Below are 14,237 nucleotides of genomic sequence, written 5' to 3' on the forward strand. Positions count from 1 at the left end.
CGCTTGCCGTCATATTCAAAAATTATTGAAGAAGTTTTATTTACAAACCTATCAAACCGCAAATGGTCTAAAAATTGACTTAAAGCAGAAATGGCTTTTGAAATAATTAGGACTCGCAAAGTTGATAGATGTGCAGAAAATTGCCTTGTACAGAACCAATCCGAAGTACCTACTACCATGTAATCCAAGCCTAAAGAATGCGAGATGTAGAAGCAACATCCATTTATAATGAGGAAACGGAAACGTGCATAGAATCGTATAGAAAAACATTTACATCCCATCGGATGTGGATGTTGAGGATAGAAATATTAATGAGCAGAAAAAGCTTGAAGTAGAGCACTTGTTTATACTCACCTGATAGACCACCTGTTAGAAAGTGATAACTATAGGAAAGAGACATTGTATTTTATTTTTGTGTGTTTCTGTGTATTCAGAAGAGTGCACTCTTTTCACTCTTACAAATGCTAATATTATAAGTGGGTACGATTAAAAAATTGGCCAGACCTTTTGGATTATCATGTCTAGGGTCCTCATTATCAAGGTTTTTCTAAAAGTTAGTGCCATTCTAAAATCTAAAAAATAAAGATGTAGGCGACTATTTAACCATAATGAATATTTCGTTAGCGTTATTTAGAGCATTTTACTTTTAAAGAGGTTCTTTAAACTAATGAAGCAAAGCAATATTATAATTCTGAAAATTATTTTCTACATAAACAGTAAGTTTATAGGTTAGGTTACCCACCTAATATTATATGTGACTAAGAAAGTAAGTAAATAATAATTATTTTTGTAGAAAATAGTTTTTAGAAGTGGCTCTCTACAATATTAGCATAGCGAGTCCGTATTATTTTTATATTATTCGAAAAAGCTTGTTGAAGATTATTTTAAGAAAAAATAAGTAAGTAACTAGAATTCAATTAAAGCATATTATTATTAAACGTTTTCACGTTGGCGAAGTATTTTCCTTGGTTTAACATTGCTAAGTGGGTGTTTTTTTGGTTTGCATTCTCGAGTCTTTTAAAATACCTACTTACTTTTCTCATTATTATCTTGGTTGCTTTTTATTAATTAGGTTCTAATTTATATCCTTATCATTAACATATAATAACATAAGGAAATGTCTTTATGTTATTATTCTGTCATTATTCTAATCAACGATTTCTGAATCACATCTTTTCTGCTGGCATGACCTCAGTATCTAAACTATGATAATGATGATTAGCATCTAAAATTGACGTCCTCAGTCTGTCGTTAGCAACGAGCACCTATGACTTTGGCCAATCGGTAAATGTGATTTTTCGAAATATTTGCTAAATCGAACTAACCAACCACAACCAACAACGTCTATTCTGCATGTCTTTTTATAATTATATTACTAACCCTTTCAGGACTATTTCTAGGGGCATTTATCACAACATATTTGTGAATTGCTTTTAAACATACTATTATATCATACTTCTATTTAGATTATACTATTTCCATTGCCAAAATACTATATTTTTATCTGTGATTTACGCGCTAGCTATTTGGTTGGGGACTACCTGATCAAGAAGATAACATTTATCTAATCTATGACGATATAGATTGCTACATTACGGTTTAGTAATGCTCTACAATCCACATTACGATCGTTACTGCAACACATTTTCATGCGTCCTCAATTTCAGTATTAAGTAAGTACCTATGCAACTAAATAATTTCAACTAAATCAAAACTGATTTCGTCAATAAAACGAGTCTCTACAAATCCGAACGTTAATGAAATTTCATTAGGAACAATTTGAGGGCAACTATTAATAATGATTATTTGATCAAAGACTGTCATGTAACTCTACCAAAGGTATCGTGGAATAAGTATTTATCGGCATCCGAAACAAACGTGGTTCCGTTGATTGTTAAAAAGTTGACCGACATAATATAAATGATCGTGACCTCATCAATTTAAAGTCAAGGACAAATAACTAACTAGTCATAGATAAAAATAAACACGTTTGTAAGAAGGATTAGATACTTAGCAACAATATTTATATAATATAATATACTGTCGACAAGCAAATAACTCCATTCGTTTTTCCTTGAAAACATTACTTTATCATAAAGAACATCTTATATCACTCACTTCAATAGTTAGTTACTTTCATCAAAAGCATTTACTCAGTACCATTCACACATCAAAAATGGTTTATCTTCAACGATCTCGGACGATCTCTGACCTCTGATGCAATGGTAGAACAACGAGTAGAATGACATTCTTTCCTAGGTTTCGTTCCTGCCAAGTAATTCTGCCGTCAATTTTGAAAAAAATGAAAATTTTGTGTTACAGCATAGTGATAGGGCATTTTGAGGTGTGAATCAGGTTAGAATATGGTGAAATTCAAAACAAAAAATTTAGAGTGGTACAAATTATGATGTCACGTATTCACGTTGTCATAAACGGCCTTTACGTGTTAACGAGGTACCTCGCAGTTCACGTGTGATTCATCGGCCTGACCCACATCACGCCTTTCTTTAGTATTTAGATGAAATGCCGCGATTGGCGTGACCTGCACTTAGAGACGTGTGAAAAAAGACTTTTCCTTTGCATTTACCGACACACATAAAGAAACATTATCTTCATTTAAATTGTCTCTTTAATTGTTCTTAAGCCCGTTATATATTTTTCTAAACATTTTAATGACAATTTTGCATGGAAAAATCAGCAACTATACGATGTTGTTCACAATCAGATACATTGACAAGGAGAAGCATACAAAAAACTAGAGGTCCTCACAAATTCTTTCAACATGATCCAAATCGCAAAACTGAAAAACATAGACTACTTTTCAACCCAAAGAAACTCAGAGAGTTTCAACGATATGCCGCAAACCCAAATCTACGCAGACGATACCACAATAATTATATTTTAATTATGAATAGTTGTATCGTTTTTAAATTATAGCCACTAATCAACACCACTCTAGATCAATTTCATAGAGATTTTGAGATTATCATTATAACTGATTCCACTCTTGCACTATCACTTGCATACAATCCTGGCTAGCTATTTGTGTTCAGGAAGCCCGTTAACCATTATAATACTAGATAGAATTACCCGGGCCGTTCATTGAGCTTAGAATATTGAATTATTGACTTCCAAGTAATATCGGAGATCAATCCTTTGAATAAACTAAACTGACTAATGGATATTACTTAGTTTAAATTTGTAACACGTTAGAATAAAAATATAGCGTTGTTTAAATAAACATTTCATTACAGCAAGATGTGAGCTTTGACTAAACCTTTATTTTTATAGTCCAAGTCTTCTAAGTCTGCTTTGTTATATCACATCTTCTGCAACTTACTAGTTGATAAATGTATTTAATTACTACCCAAAATTTAAGGGGCTTGCACTTAACACACATCGTTTGGCACGCTTACTGTTATAGCTGCAGTAAAGATACCATCTAGTTAACCAGTGCAGATCTATAGTAAAGATAATACAATCTAAAGTTCTAAACCATATTCACTGAAAGTTCTAGATAACACTTGTAATAACGAAGTTCTGGTCCATAATCAGCGGTGACGATGACCTCAAAGAGACGTCTAGATGTCATCATAGCAATCTCACAGTTAACACGCTTAAACGACGAGGATAATGACACGGCAGATGTGGTAGATTTGAGTAAATTGTTTGGAATGCGTATGTAGATTAAGGATTTAATAGACTCAGTCACTAGATTTGCTCCGTCTATATCACCTATAACATTATACAAACAAAAGCTATTAAGTATAATGAAGAAAACCATCACTTTAATGTTCATTGTTTAATACCTAATTGTACTTTGTTCTGTTCGTTCTGTTGTGATTTTAATTGAATACATCTCAAAATCAAAAGAAATGTTTGGTATTGCGAAAAATGTACAATAGTGGCAAATTTGATGGACAACGATTTTAAAGCTAATTTTTGAAGTTTAGTAATAAAATAACTAGTCCCGATTTCTTGTTAAAAATACTGCACGAAATAGTCACTGGCCCGAATTTAAGTAATAGTTTTTACAGTTATACAACATAATGTCAAATCACTTCAATTTCGTTGAAATGGCAATTATGCTTCTGTAGATCGCGACCAATGAGATCGAAACGAAGATTTTACGGTAATTTACGCTACTTTGAACTGGTGCGGCACAGCGTACCACTTATAATATCTAGATTGAAATGATTAATTTCACTTCTAAGCAATACACCATTATCTACAGTAGCTGCCGTACTACAGCGTTCATCGGTATCGGAAATTGATCAACTGGAACGAACTATGATGATTCAGTGATCGATTTAATCACTTCCTTGTACTTTCGGTGGGATGCACTGCATTGGATAAGAAAGCTATTTTCCAAGAATGCTGCTCTGATTTAATTTACTTATGGAGTCTGAATTTTACAACGCAAGATTCAAACAATGGTTGCTAATGTGGATTCTGTTTCATGTAAAAACGGTCTTTATTCCAGAATTCCTTTTATGTTGTTTCGATGTCTATCTAGACTGAAGTAAGAATATTTTGTTTCTTTGGTGAAATAAATTTGTCGAACTAGGGTTCTTTAGTTAAAATTTTCATTTCATTCATTTCATTTCATTTTTTTAACTACATTTAAATAATAAAAGTCCGTAACTGAGAAACCAGGAACAATGCAGAAATAATTTGCTAATACATATTTAAGAAATTTGAATTTCTTGATTTTTACAAACAAAGGTTATGAATCATGATGCCATTCAATTGAAGGGATAAAAAATCTGATGTCATTGATAGATTTTATACATTTATATTCCAAAAACCATCCAATATCCAGCTCAGAACATCGATTGCAATTTCTCCAAATTTCCCAAGGAACTCACTCGAGCGTCCAATGCATAGGCAGAGTTACACTGTCACAAATTTCCATCTGATCGATTCTCCGGCGTTTCGGTGAGAAAGTAACGCATGAATGCTTCCAGAATTAATGTGGCCGCCAGGAAGGATGAATTCTGACGCCATTTTACTTGGACATTTCAGTAGCCAAGATCGTTAAGTCAGTTGCAATAGTAGTATGTGTTATTTTTACCAAACCATCTTTCCTCTGACAATGCCTTTATTATCATGAGCCTGAATTAGCAGGTAATAATTTAATGAGATACTTTATAAACTCTCACCTTTAGGTACCTAAGTAATTGTTCAATATCTAAAACAGCCGTTAAAGCCATGAGACTTATGTGAATTAAGTAGATCGTATAATAATACAGCAAATCTCCAGATTCTTACCTAAGTATAACTTTTACACAATAAATCAATAAGTAGTGGGAGTGGAAATAAAGATCAATAAATTTCTTGAAATAAAATGGCTTTATGACACTTTATATTTAAATATAAAAGCAGAACATTCTAATTTAGTTGAATAAAATACAATTCCTACATAAACAAACTTCTTAAATTCATCAACATAACCTTAAAATGAGTAATCAATGAAATGAATCATAACTTTATCTTACATCTACTGCCAACATAAAAACAAAGTTAGTTATCAACTTTATAATAGATTGAAACAGGTTCTGTCATTTTATTTTACACAACAACAAAGCCTTAAATCTAATAAGAAACTCGTGAAAGGACAACGTTATCCAATACTTTTAAACTTAGTTACCTGTTATAGTGGCTAACAAAACCGCCAAAGCCGCCACACCTGTCGCTCTTGCCCGGTGGGACCTCATTGTGTCTCTTTTCAACACGCTACTTGAATGTGTTCTTATAAACAAGAGCAAAAGAACATCAAATTCAAACTCTGCGTCTTCAACGGTATTTGTCTTTTGTTTCAAAACAATAAACAATTTCACTTGAGTTTTTGTATCACCTACGAGTACCTGTATCGCGGAATATGAGATAATGAAATTCACAAACAGCACTTAGAAATGTTTTTTAACTTTTTGAAACTTGTTCAAAAATTGTCCTTTTAATGTTTCACTTAAGTTCATTGTGATATTTAACTGATATGCGATTTAAAAAGGAATCCGGTGCGTAAAACTTGTTTCGAGATGTGGATTCGGGAGCGATGCAAATCGAGCGTACGTCCGTTCTCAGCAAATGCGGAGGAGTTACTGTTCGTACATTTGCGAAGGGAGAGACGCTCGGCCGTGACGAGCATTCATGGAACTAGAAGGCGTCAGCTCGCTACTCATACAACTTGTAGAGAAAGAACATCGGTCGTCCGTTGGCTTGATAGCTATGCGTGACGCGAGGATCAAAACTAGTCCTTCGTTGTTTATTATTTATGGACCGAAGATTAAAGAATGTTATGCGTGAGGAATTTCAAGGCAATCTCAGGATTTTGCTTCTTTAGGTTTATAGAATGTAGCCATTGTAATTTGTAACGTCTCCGTTTAGTAAATGAATGAGTCTAGATATATTTTCCTACTAGGTAAATTTTTCAAGTTTCACTCACTTTCGATCAACAAACCGAAATAATTTTCGATAATAAATAAGTAAAGTATTAGGTATTTCAAAACTAGCAAAACCTATTATCAGTAGGCACTCAGGCATAAAAGAGAAAATTAATAAATAAAAGTCACATAAATAATTTATGTGACTTTTATTTATGACTAATTCTCTCGTATACGAGGGGCCATCGAGTCAGTGGCTCATTTCCTAATTGTGCCATACGTAGCACATAATATTGTAACTTGTCGTAACTAAGCAAAGCCGGGCGCACCATTCATCTTTCCAATTAATTATAGCTGTGACGTCATCTACCTACAAAGTTATAAGTATATATATATACTTATAACTTATACTATAGGTAGGCAAATATATCACAATATCACAATCACACTAATCACACTATCACACTAATATTATAAAGGCGAAAGTTTGTATGTGTGTGTGTGTATGTGTGTATGTTTGTTACTCCTTCACGCAAAAACTACTGGACGGATTTGGCTGAAATTCGAAATGGAGATAGATAATATCCTGGATTAGCACATAGGCTACTTTTTGTCCCGGAAAATCAAAGAGTTTCCACGGAATTTTCAAAAAACCTAAATCCACGCGGACGAAGTCGCGGGCATCATGTAGTATAATATACTAGCTGATGCCCGCGACTTCGTTCGCGTGGATGTAGGTTTTTTAAAATTCCCGTGGGAGCTCTTTGATTTTCCGGGATAAAAAGTAGCCTATGTGCTAATCCAGGGTATAATCTATCTCCATTCTAAATTTCAGCCCAATCCGTCCAGTAGTTTTTGCGTGAAGGAGTAACAAACATACACACACACACACACACACACATACAAACTTTCTCCTTTATAATATTAGTGTGATTTTATTCACAACGGCATTACAGAAACAAAGGGTTATGATATTTATTACGGTACTAGCCGATGCCCGCGACTTCGCCCGCGTGGATTTAGGTTTTTTGAAATCCCGTGGGAACTCTTTGATTTTCCGGGATAAAAAGTAGCCTATGTGCTAATCCAGGATATTTTCTATCTCCATTCCAAATTTCAGCCAAATCCGTCCAGTAGTTTTTGCGTGAAGGAGTAACAAACATACATACACACACATACAAACTTTCACCTTTATAATATTAGTGTGATTATATAATTATATAATTATAATGTAAGCTTGTCAAGTTTCCAAAAGAGTACCTATGTAGGTACTAGGCAAGTAGCAATGCCGAAAATCGTGAATTTGTGGTTACATTACAAAAAAAAAATGAATGTGTAATTTCTTGCACGATGGTACGGAACCCTTCGTGTGCGGACCCAACTCGCACTTGACTGATTTTACAGAAGCATACCTATAAGTTCTTTATGTGTAAGTTGTAGCGGTTGTAGTGCGTCGTGATGCAACAGATAATGAAACATTCTGTACCATACTTTGCCTTTTTTAGTGGATTATAGCAAATTAAGCTTTGATTTTCATTGTATATGATGGACTTCCGCAAAGTAACGCCTGCTTCTATACAACATTCTGATTGCGGCGTTACACAAAGGTATGTACCTACACCTACCTAAAGCTATACGTACCTAGGTACTATCTAGGTAGGTACGTATCTAGGTACTACATCAGAATTACAGGTTGGTACAAAGCGCCAAAACTGAACCAGCATTGCTTAGATATTCATGAAGTTGCACGTCACTGGGCAAGTCTAGGAGATCTGACATTGTTAATCGCTATTTACTACTCGCAGTCGGATTTGTCTCCCATTCCGTTTCCGTACACGGAAATGGACCAATCCAACTGCATAAATAAGTAATTCTTGTTGAGCCTTTAACGGGTTGTAGGGGTGCTTAAATCTGAAAATATTTATTTAATACTGTGGCAGCAGCGTGGCGATGCCTTGAGTGAAACGCTGCAAGTTGCAACACATTTATGTACAACTAGAGGATGCTCGCGACTTCGCGTGAATTTCGGTTTTTAAAGTACCCATGGGAACTATTTGCTTTTCCGGGATAAAAGTTGCCTATGTCAATTACAGGGACGTAACCTATCTCGGTACCAAATTCCATACAAATCGATCAAGCGGATGAGTATTTAGGAATTTGTTTTTTTGGGATAAAAGTAGCCTATGTCCTTTCCCGGGATGTCCTAAGTCTGTACAAAATTTCATTCAAATCGGTTTAGCGGTTGAGCCGTAAAAGCGTAGCAGACAGACAGACAGACAGACACACTTTCGCAATTTATAATATTAGTATGGATTATATTACAAACAATGAGTATAATATTGGTCTAAAATTACAATCTTATTTACAACTGATGATTAGGTACTATGATGATAGGTAGGTAGTGATCATCGACTTTATTTTCGATTTTTCAATAATTTAATAGGTAGGTACCCATTCGCATATTTTATTCAAACAGTAAGTAAGTGGTTTTTTGTGGGAAGTTCCCAGTTCCCAACCAACAGAGAAGCTTCAACGGGGTTCCCACGAAATACTGGATAATATTATTTTGTTAACGAATGCTTATTGCCAAAATAAAATAAAAATAATAACAATCAAAGTTCAAAAGTGCTTGTAATTAACCTTTGATTTTCACAAGGAATTTTGAGATCGTCGATATCAATCACAATACTACCTACCTTTAGCCGCGAAAGGCCGCGAATTATAACTACTTAACTCATTTTAATTTTTTGTACAAACGCGGTATGAGACTCGACGTATCTATCTATCTAACTACATCTATATTATGTCAATTTATAGCAAGATTTATAACGAAGATGCCTATTTCCAGCGTCGTCACGTTTAGCTATATCTTGGCCGCCGAAGTGAAGTTTCATGAATATCTAAGCGCTACTTATTCGCTTCAAGTCCTTTATACAGCTTTATTACTAGCTATCTAGTCTTTTGTGTGTACTGCATATTGAAACATGCAGGCTTTTGTGATCATTGTATTATTGTAGAGATTTAAATTAAAAAAAGGTTGATGTATTTTTAATATCATCCATACTAATATTTTATATGTAAATGCGAAAGTGTCTGTCTGTCTGTCGTTCTGTCTGTCTGCTACTTTTTCACGGCCCAACAGTTTAACCGAATCTGACGAAATTTGGTACAGGGTTAGCTTATATCCCGGGGACGGACATAGGCTACTTTTTATCCCGGAAAATCAAAGAGTTCCCACGGTATTCCTAAAAACCCATCCGCTTAACCGATTTGTATAAAATTTGGTACCGAGGTAGCTTGCGTCCCTGTAATTGACATAGGGCATTTTATCCCGGAAATCAAACAGTTCCCACGTGATCTTTAAAAACCTAAATCCACGCCGACAAAGTCGCGGGTATCCTCTAGTTTTCAATAATTAAAGAACACTATTATCTATTTGACTAGCTGATCTTCGTGGATTTAGGTTTTTAGGATAAAAGTAGCCTATGCCTCTCGGTCTTATTAAACTATGTACCTATTTCCAGGTGTTTCCATGCAAAAAGTTATGTTGCATCGATCTGTTTCTCCGTTGCGGCGTGATAGAAGGACAAATCAACAAACAAACTTCGCTAGGTTTACGGTTTCTCCGTTAGTGTAGCCGCGGACAAAGCCTCCCTTAATTAAGTCAAGTCTAATTTCTAAAAAAAAATCAAAAGAAAAATAAAGCCGACTTCAAAAACCACAAGCACTAAAAAGTAATAAATAATTTTTGTTTAGTTACACGTGTAATGAAGTCGAGCGAGCTTCATTCACATTTGGATTTCTAATTTTGTTTTATTATGTTCGCTCGACTTCTAACTAAACAAAAATTATTTATTACTTTTTAGTGCTTGTGGTTTTTGAAGTCGGTTTTATTTTTCTTTTGAATTTTTTTATTTCACAATTTTCAGTGGCCCCACTGTACTATAATATGCTATGCCCAGTTAAAACCCTAAGTTGTTTACTAAGCTATTACACTGATCGCGAGCAATTTGCTCTTATCCATTGAGGAGTTCTGTTCTCCATTTCCAAAGATATTCTACAGATCTTCACCAAATTTATATAGGACCACCTGCACAGTATAACCTTTCAAACAAAAAAAAAAATTCCAAATCGGTTCAGGGGTCTTTGAGTAATCGGTGAACATACATTAAAAAAAAAAGATTCCGACGAATTGAGAACCTCCTCCTTTTTTTGAAGTCGGTTAAAAATTACTCTAGTTGAGAATCGAACGAAGGATCTAGCGGCAATACAATCGTGTGACTAGTGTTAACAATTAAACTCTCAGATAGTAAAATCAACCCGTATAATGCAATGTAAATCGGTCGGAGCGCAAACAGCAACTGAAGCTTGTCGTTCCACGCCACGTCCTCGCCCTAGCGCCATCTTTTTCGTCTCGATGGAGGGGGCTCTGACGTCACGACCACAGCATAACCACCAACACCAAGCAACACCGAACGTGAGAACGAGGTGTTGCCAACACGGCCATGCTGCATGGTGCCCGCCCCGGGCACCCCACGAGTCGGGATAAAATTACTGCAAAATAAACAACCGTTAACACCTGATTCACATTACCTACTTGTAAGGATCCTTCCTAACTTCCTAAGGAATATTGCCCATTCATTGTCACTTATCACTTCACAATCATACGACAGCTCGCAACTTAACAAGACACCTCCACTATGTACTCGTAAGATCCAGGAATATTGTCCATTCGTTATCACTCATCACAACAACAGCTTTCAATTTAAAGAACAAAACAACCGCATCTAAAGGGACTTTGCCACACTTAGGGGACCAGATTTGTCGTAGTTGAAAACCAACTGCACTTAAAGAGCATTTCGCTCACTTAAATGCAGCAAGTTGGTCAAGACCACTTGCACTTAAAGAACATTTCGCTCACTTAAGCGTACCAAGTTGGTGAAGACCACTTGAAGATCACTTGCACTTAAAGAACATTTCGCTCACTTAAGTGTACCAAGTTCACCTTCAAGTTCCAAGCATCATAGAAGACCAATTGAAGACCACTTGCACTTAAAGAGCATTTCGCTCACTTAAGCGTACCAAGTTCGCCATCAAGTTCTAAGCATTATAGAAGACCACTTGAAGACTACTTGCACTTAAAGAGCATTTCACTCACTTAAGCGTACCAAGTTCGCCATCAAGGTCAAGCATCGTAGAAGATCACTTGAAGACCACTTGCACTTAAAGAGCATTTCACTCACTTAAGCGTACCAAGTTCGCCTTCAAGTTTAAGCATCGTATTCCAATGTGATATTTTATATTCATGGTACAATATTCCCAATTATCTTTCGAATATTTTATCAAAGTTCAAGCTTCGTATCCCAGTGTGATATCTTATATCCATGGTGCAATATTCCAACTAATTAATCTTCCAAAATTTTATCACGGCTCGCTGTATCAATTATGTTGCTATACATACTTAATTTTAAATAGATTACTCAACATAATACACAAGGTAGCCTTGCCAACACGGTTTTTAATACTCCATGAATATTCTTTAAAGAAGCAATGCATTAGCACTCACGATTAAAATCAGATCATACCTCTTTACTAAATCTCAAAATTCTTTACTAAATTCTGAACACATACTCAATGCCATAGCATCGTGCACCCACACAGTGCTCCGACACTATTCATCCACGTATGCAATCACCACACTATCTTTATCTACCGCGCATCCACGCAAGGGATCACCGGTGCCTAGTTCACCATAATACAAGGTATTTGATCTCATAAGAATCATATTTGATCTCATCCATTTTATTTTAACTATCAATGCTTTATTATTATAAACGGATCATTTGATTGTAAAGCTGGTGCTATCAAAGTTAACTTTAAATAATTATTATCATACTAAAACTATCACTTTTTAAACTAATCAATATCTTAACTGCAGTTATATTAATTGGTTGGTCACCAAATATAATCTTATAACCCACAAACTATTTCAATTCATGAATTACTCTAGTATCAAACAATAATAATAATTGGTATTTCATATTCCATATATGCAAATATTAATTACGCTATCTCAAATAATTATTAGGCTAATTAAAAATGATAAACAGAGAGTCATGGATTATGAGCGACACCGATGCATGCCACTGCCAAAACCAAGACTTTCTTTTTAACTCATTCATCTGTCCATTCACGCAGGGAATTCATCTACTGCCACTGTATGCTATCTAATATTTCTATTCGCACAATATACTCTTACTGTCACTCTTTATTATTTTCGGCCTGTCCTGATTATAGCACAGAATTGCAGCTGAGAGCATAAAAATGTTGCATTTGTCTACCCTCTTATTGTAATCTTTTAAATGAGAATTTCTCAAGTTAATAATACCCACTTAGCTATCCGGACAAGAATATTTCTTTGTTCAACGCAAATGTGAAGCTTTTACCCAAATTTGTAATATTAGGTATTAACTACCAACATAAATCATAGTTATTTTTTTTTTAAATATTATTCTAATTTGCATTATTAATGATATACTATGACTTTACAAACTAAATAAAGCTTCATTATCATATTATACACACCACAATCCATAATTATTATTTGTTTTTGAAGCAGGTACCCAACAAATGCAACAAAACTTTTGAATTGAACAGACTACAGGCAATAGTTCTAACTCTGAAGAGAAATATTACTTTTATCGTTACTAGTCTGTCTGTGTCTATTTTATTAAAATATAATGTACAATCCTTTTACCTTCGTTCTAGTTCAATCTAATCGACTTGTACATGTATACGAAACGGTTCTCTGTTTGGATGGACAAAAATAGCTAAAATGCTTTCAGAGGTCAATGTGTATACGAGTCTACTACTATTACATTACTTTTCTCGGGGATAAACCAAATCGGATCACTCTGTTACATTCCGTCCAAGCAAGTTATTACTCCCTAGTACCCAATAGGTACATACCTATAACGTAAAAATAAATTCGCTTAACGCAATTGAATCAAAAGGAATGTTAACACATTTTGTTTTTTTTATTACCTTTTGTAATTCTGCTAAAAACCCTTGTATCAACAAAAAAAATCAGCTTTATCTTTAAATAGAAACCTTACGTAAAATTATTCATCTTGTATGCCAAAAGTACGCCCTAATATTATAACGATCTAGTCAAACATCATATTGTAATGCATGGTAAATTATTTTGACGATTCAAAAGCATTTGTAAAAGTTTACTTGAATTATTATATCATATTCTATTCTAGTCTAGTCTATTCTATTCTATTGTATATTGAATAGTATATCGAAAAGGGGATGCCTATGTCGATGAGCACGCAGAATATAAAAAAATAAAACTAAAACTTCATATGTAAATAATCTTTACTGTAATAATTTAAAGTTACTATCTATCTAATTAATTATTTACTTAGGTAGCACTAAGGTAAACCTGTACAGTACTTATTTAAAACTGCAACAAAGGCTCTTTTTTAAATATTTACTGATTTAAATAACCTGTATAGCAATAATAATAGATAAAACAAAAGAAACAATATTTAATAAAAAATGGCTAATCCAAAAATGTTACTACAGTGTGCATGAACTATTGAATGAATATACCTCAATAATATGATAATACGATATAAGAAGATTGTAATAACTTTGTTAACCACTTTTTATTTGTAAGTACTTTTTTTTTTTTAAAGTCTGATTAGTTATAATAGGACATAATTTGAAAACTCCCATAATCTTTATTTATATGTGACCTTTTTATTTTATTTTTATTTAATGACCATATAATTAATTCATAATTTTTGCTATTCATATTTCATATTTCATAAGAATTGTAATATTACC

General features: G+C 34.1%; 1 protein-coding gene across 7 annotated transcripts in view; it reads right to left on the reverse strand.

Moving 5' to 3' along the window:
- The window catches only part of LOC123872916 (fasciclin-2), a 161,331-nt gene extending 155,201 nt beyond the window's left edge, over window positions 1–6,130 (reverse strand). For 5 of the 7 annotated variants that reach the window (XM_045917511.1, XM_045917510.1, XM_045917508.1 and 2 more), the window contains exon 1: window positions 5,651–6,130. In XM_045917511.1, coding sequence (XP_045773467.1) covers window positions 5,651–5,717 — 67 coding nt within the window. In that variant the 5' untranslated portion in view covers window positions 5,718–6,130. The remainder of the gene's footprint in view (window positions 1–5,650) is intronic. The other 2 variants (XM_045917512.1, XM_045917513.1) reach the window with 1 other exon arrangement.
- Window positions 6,131–14,237: the final 8,107 nt, after the last annotated feature.

Source organism: Maniola jurtina, chromosome 16 (assembly GCF_905333055.1).
Source record: "Maniola jurtina chromosome 16, ilManJurt1.1, whole genome shotgun sequence".
In the NCBI taxonomy this organism is placed as follows: domain Eukaryota; kingdom Metazoa; phylum Arthropoda; class Insecta; order Lepidoptera; family Nymphalidae; genus Maniola; species Maniola jurtina.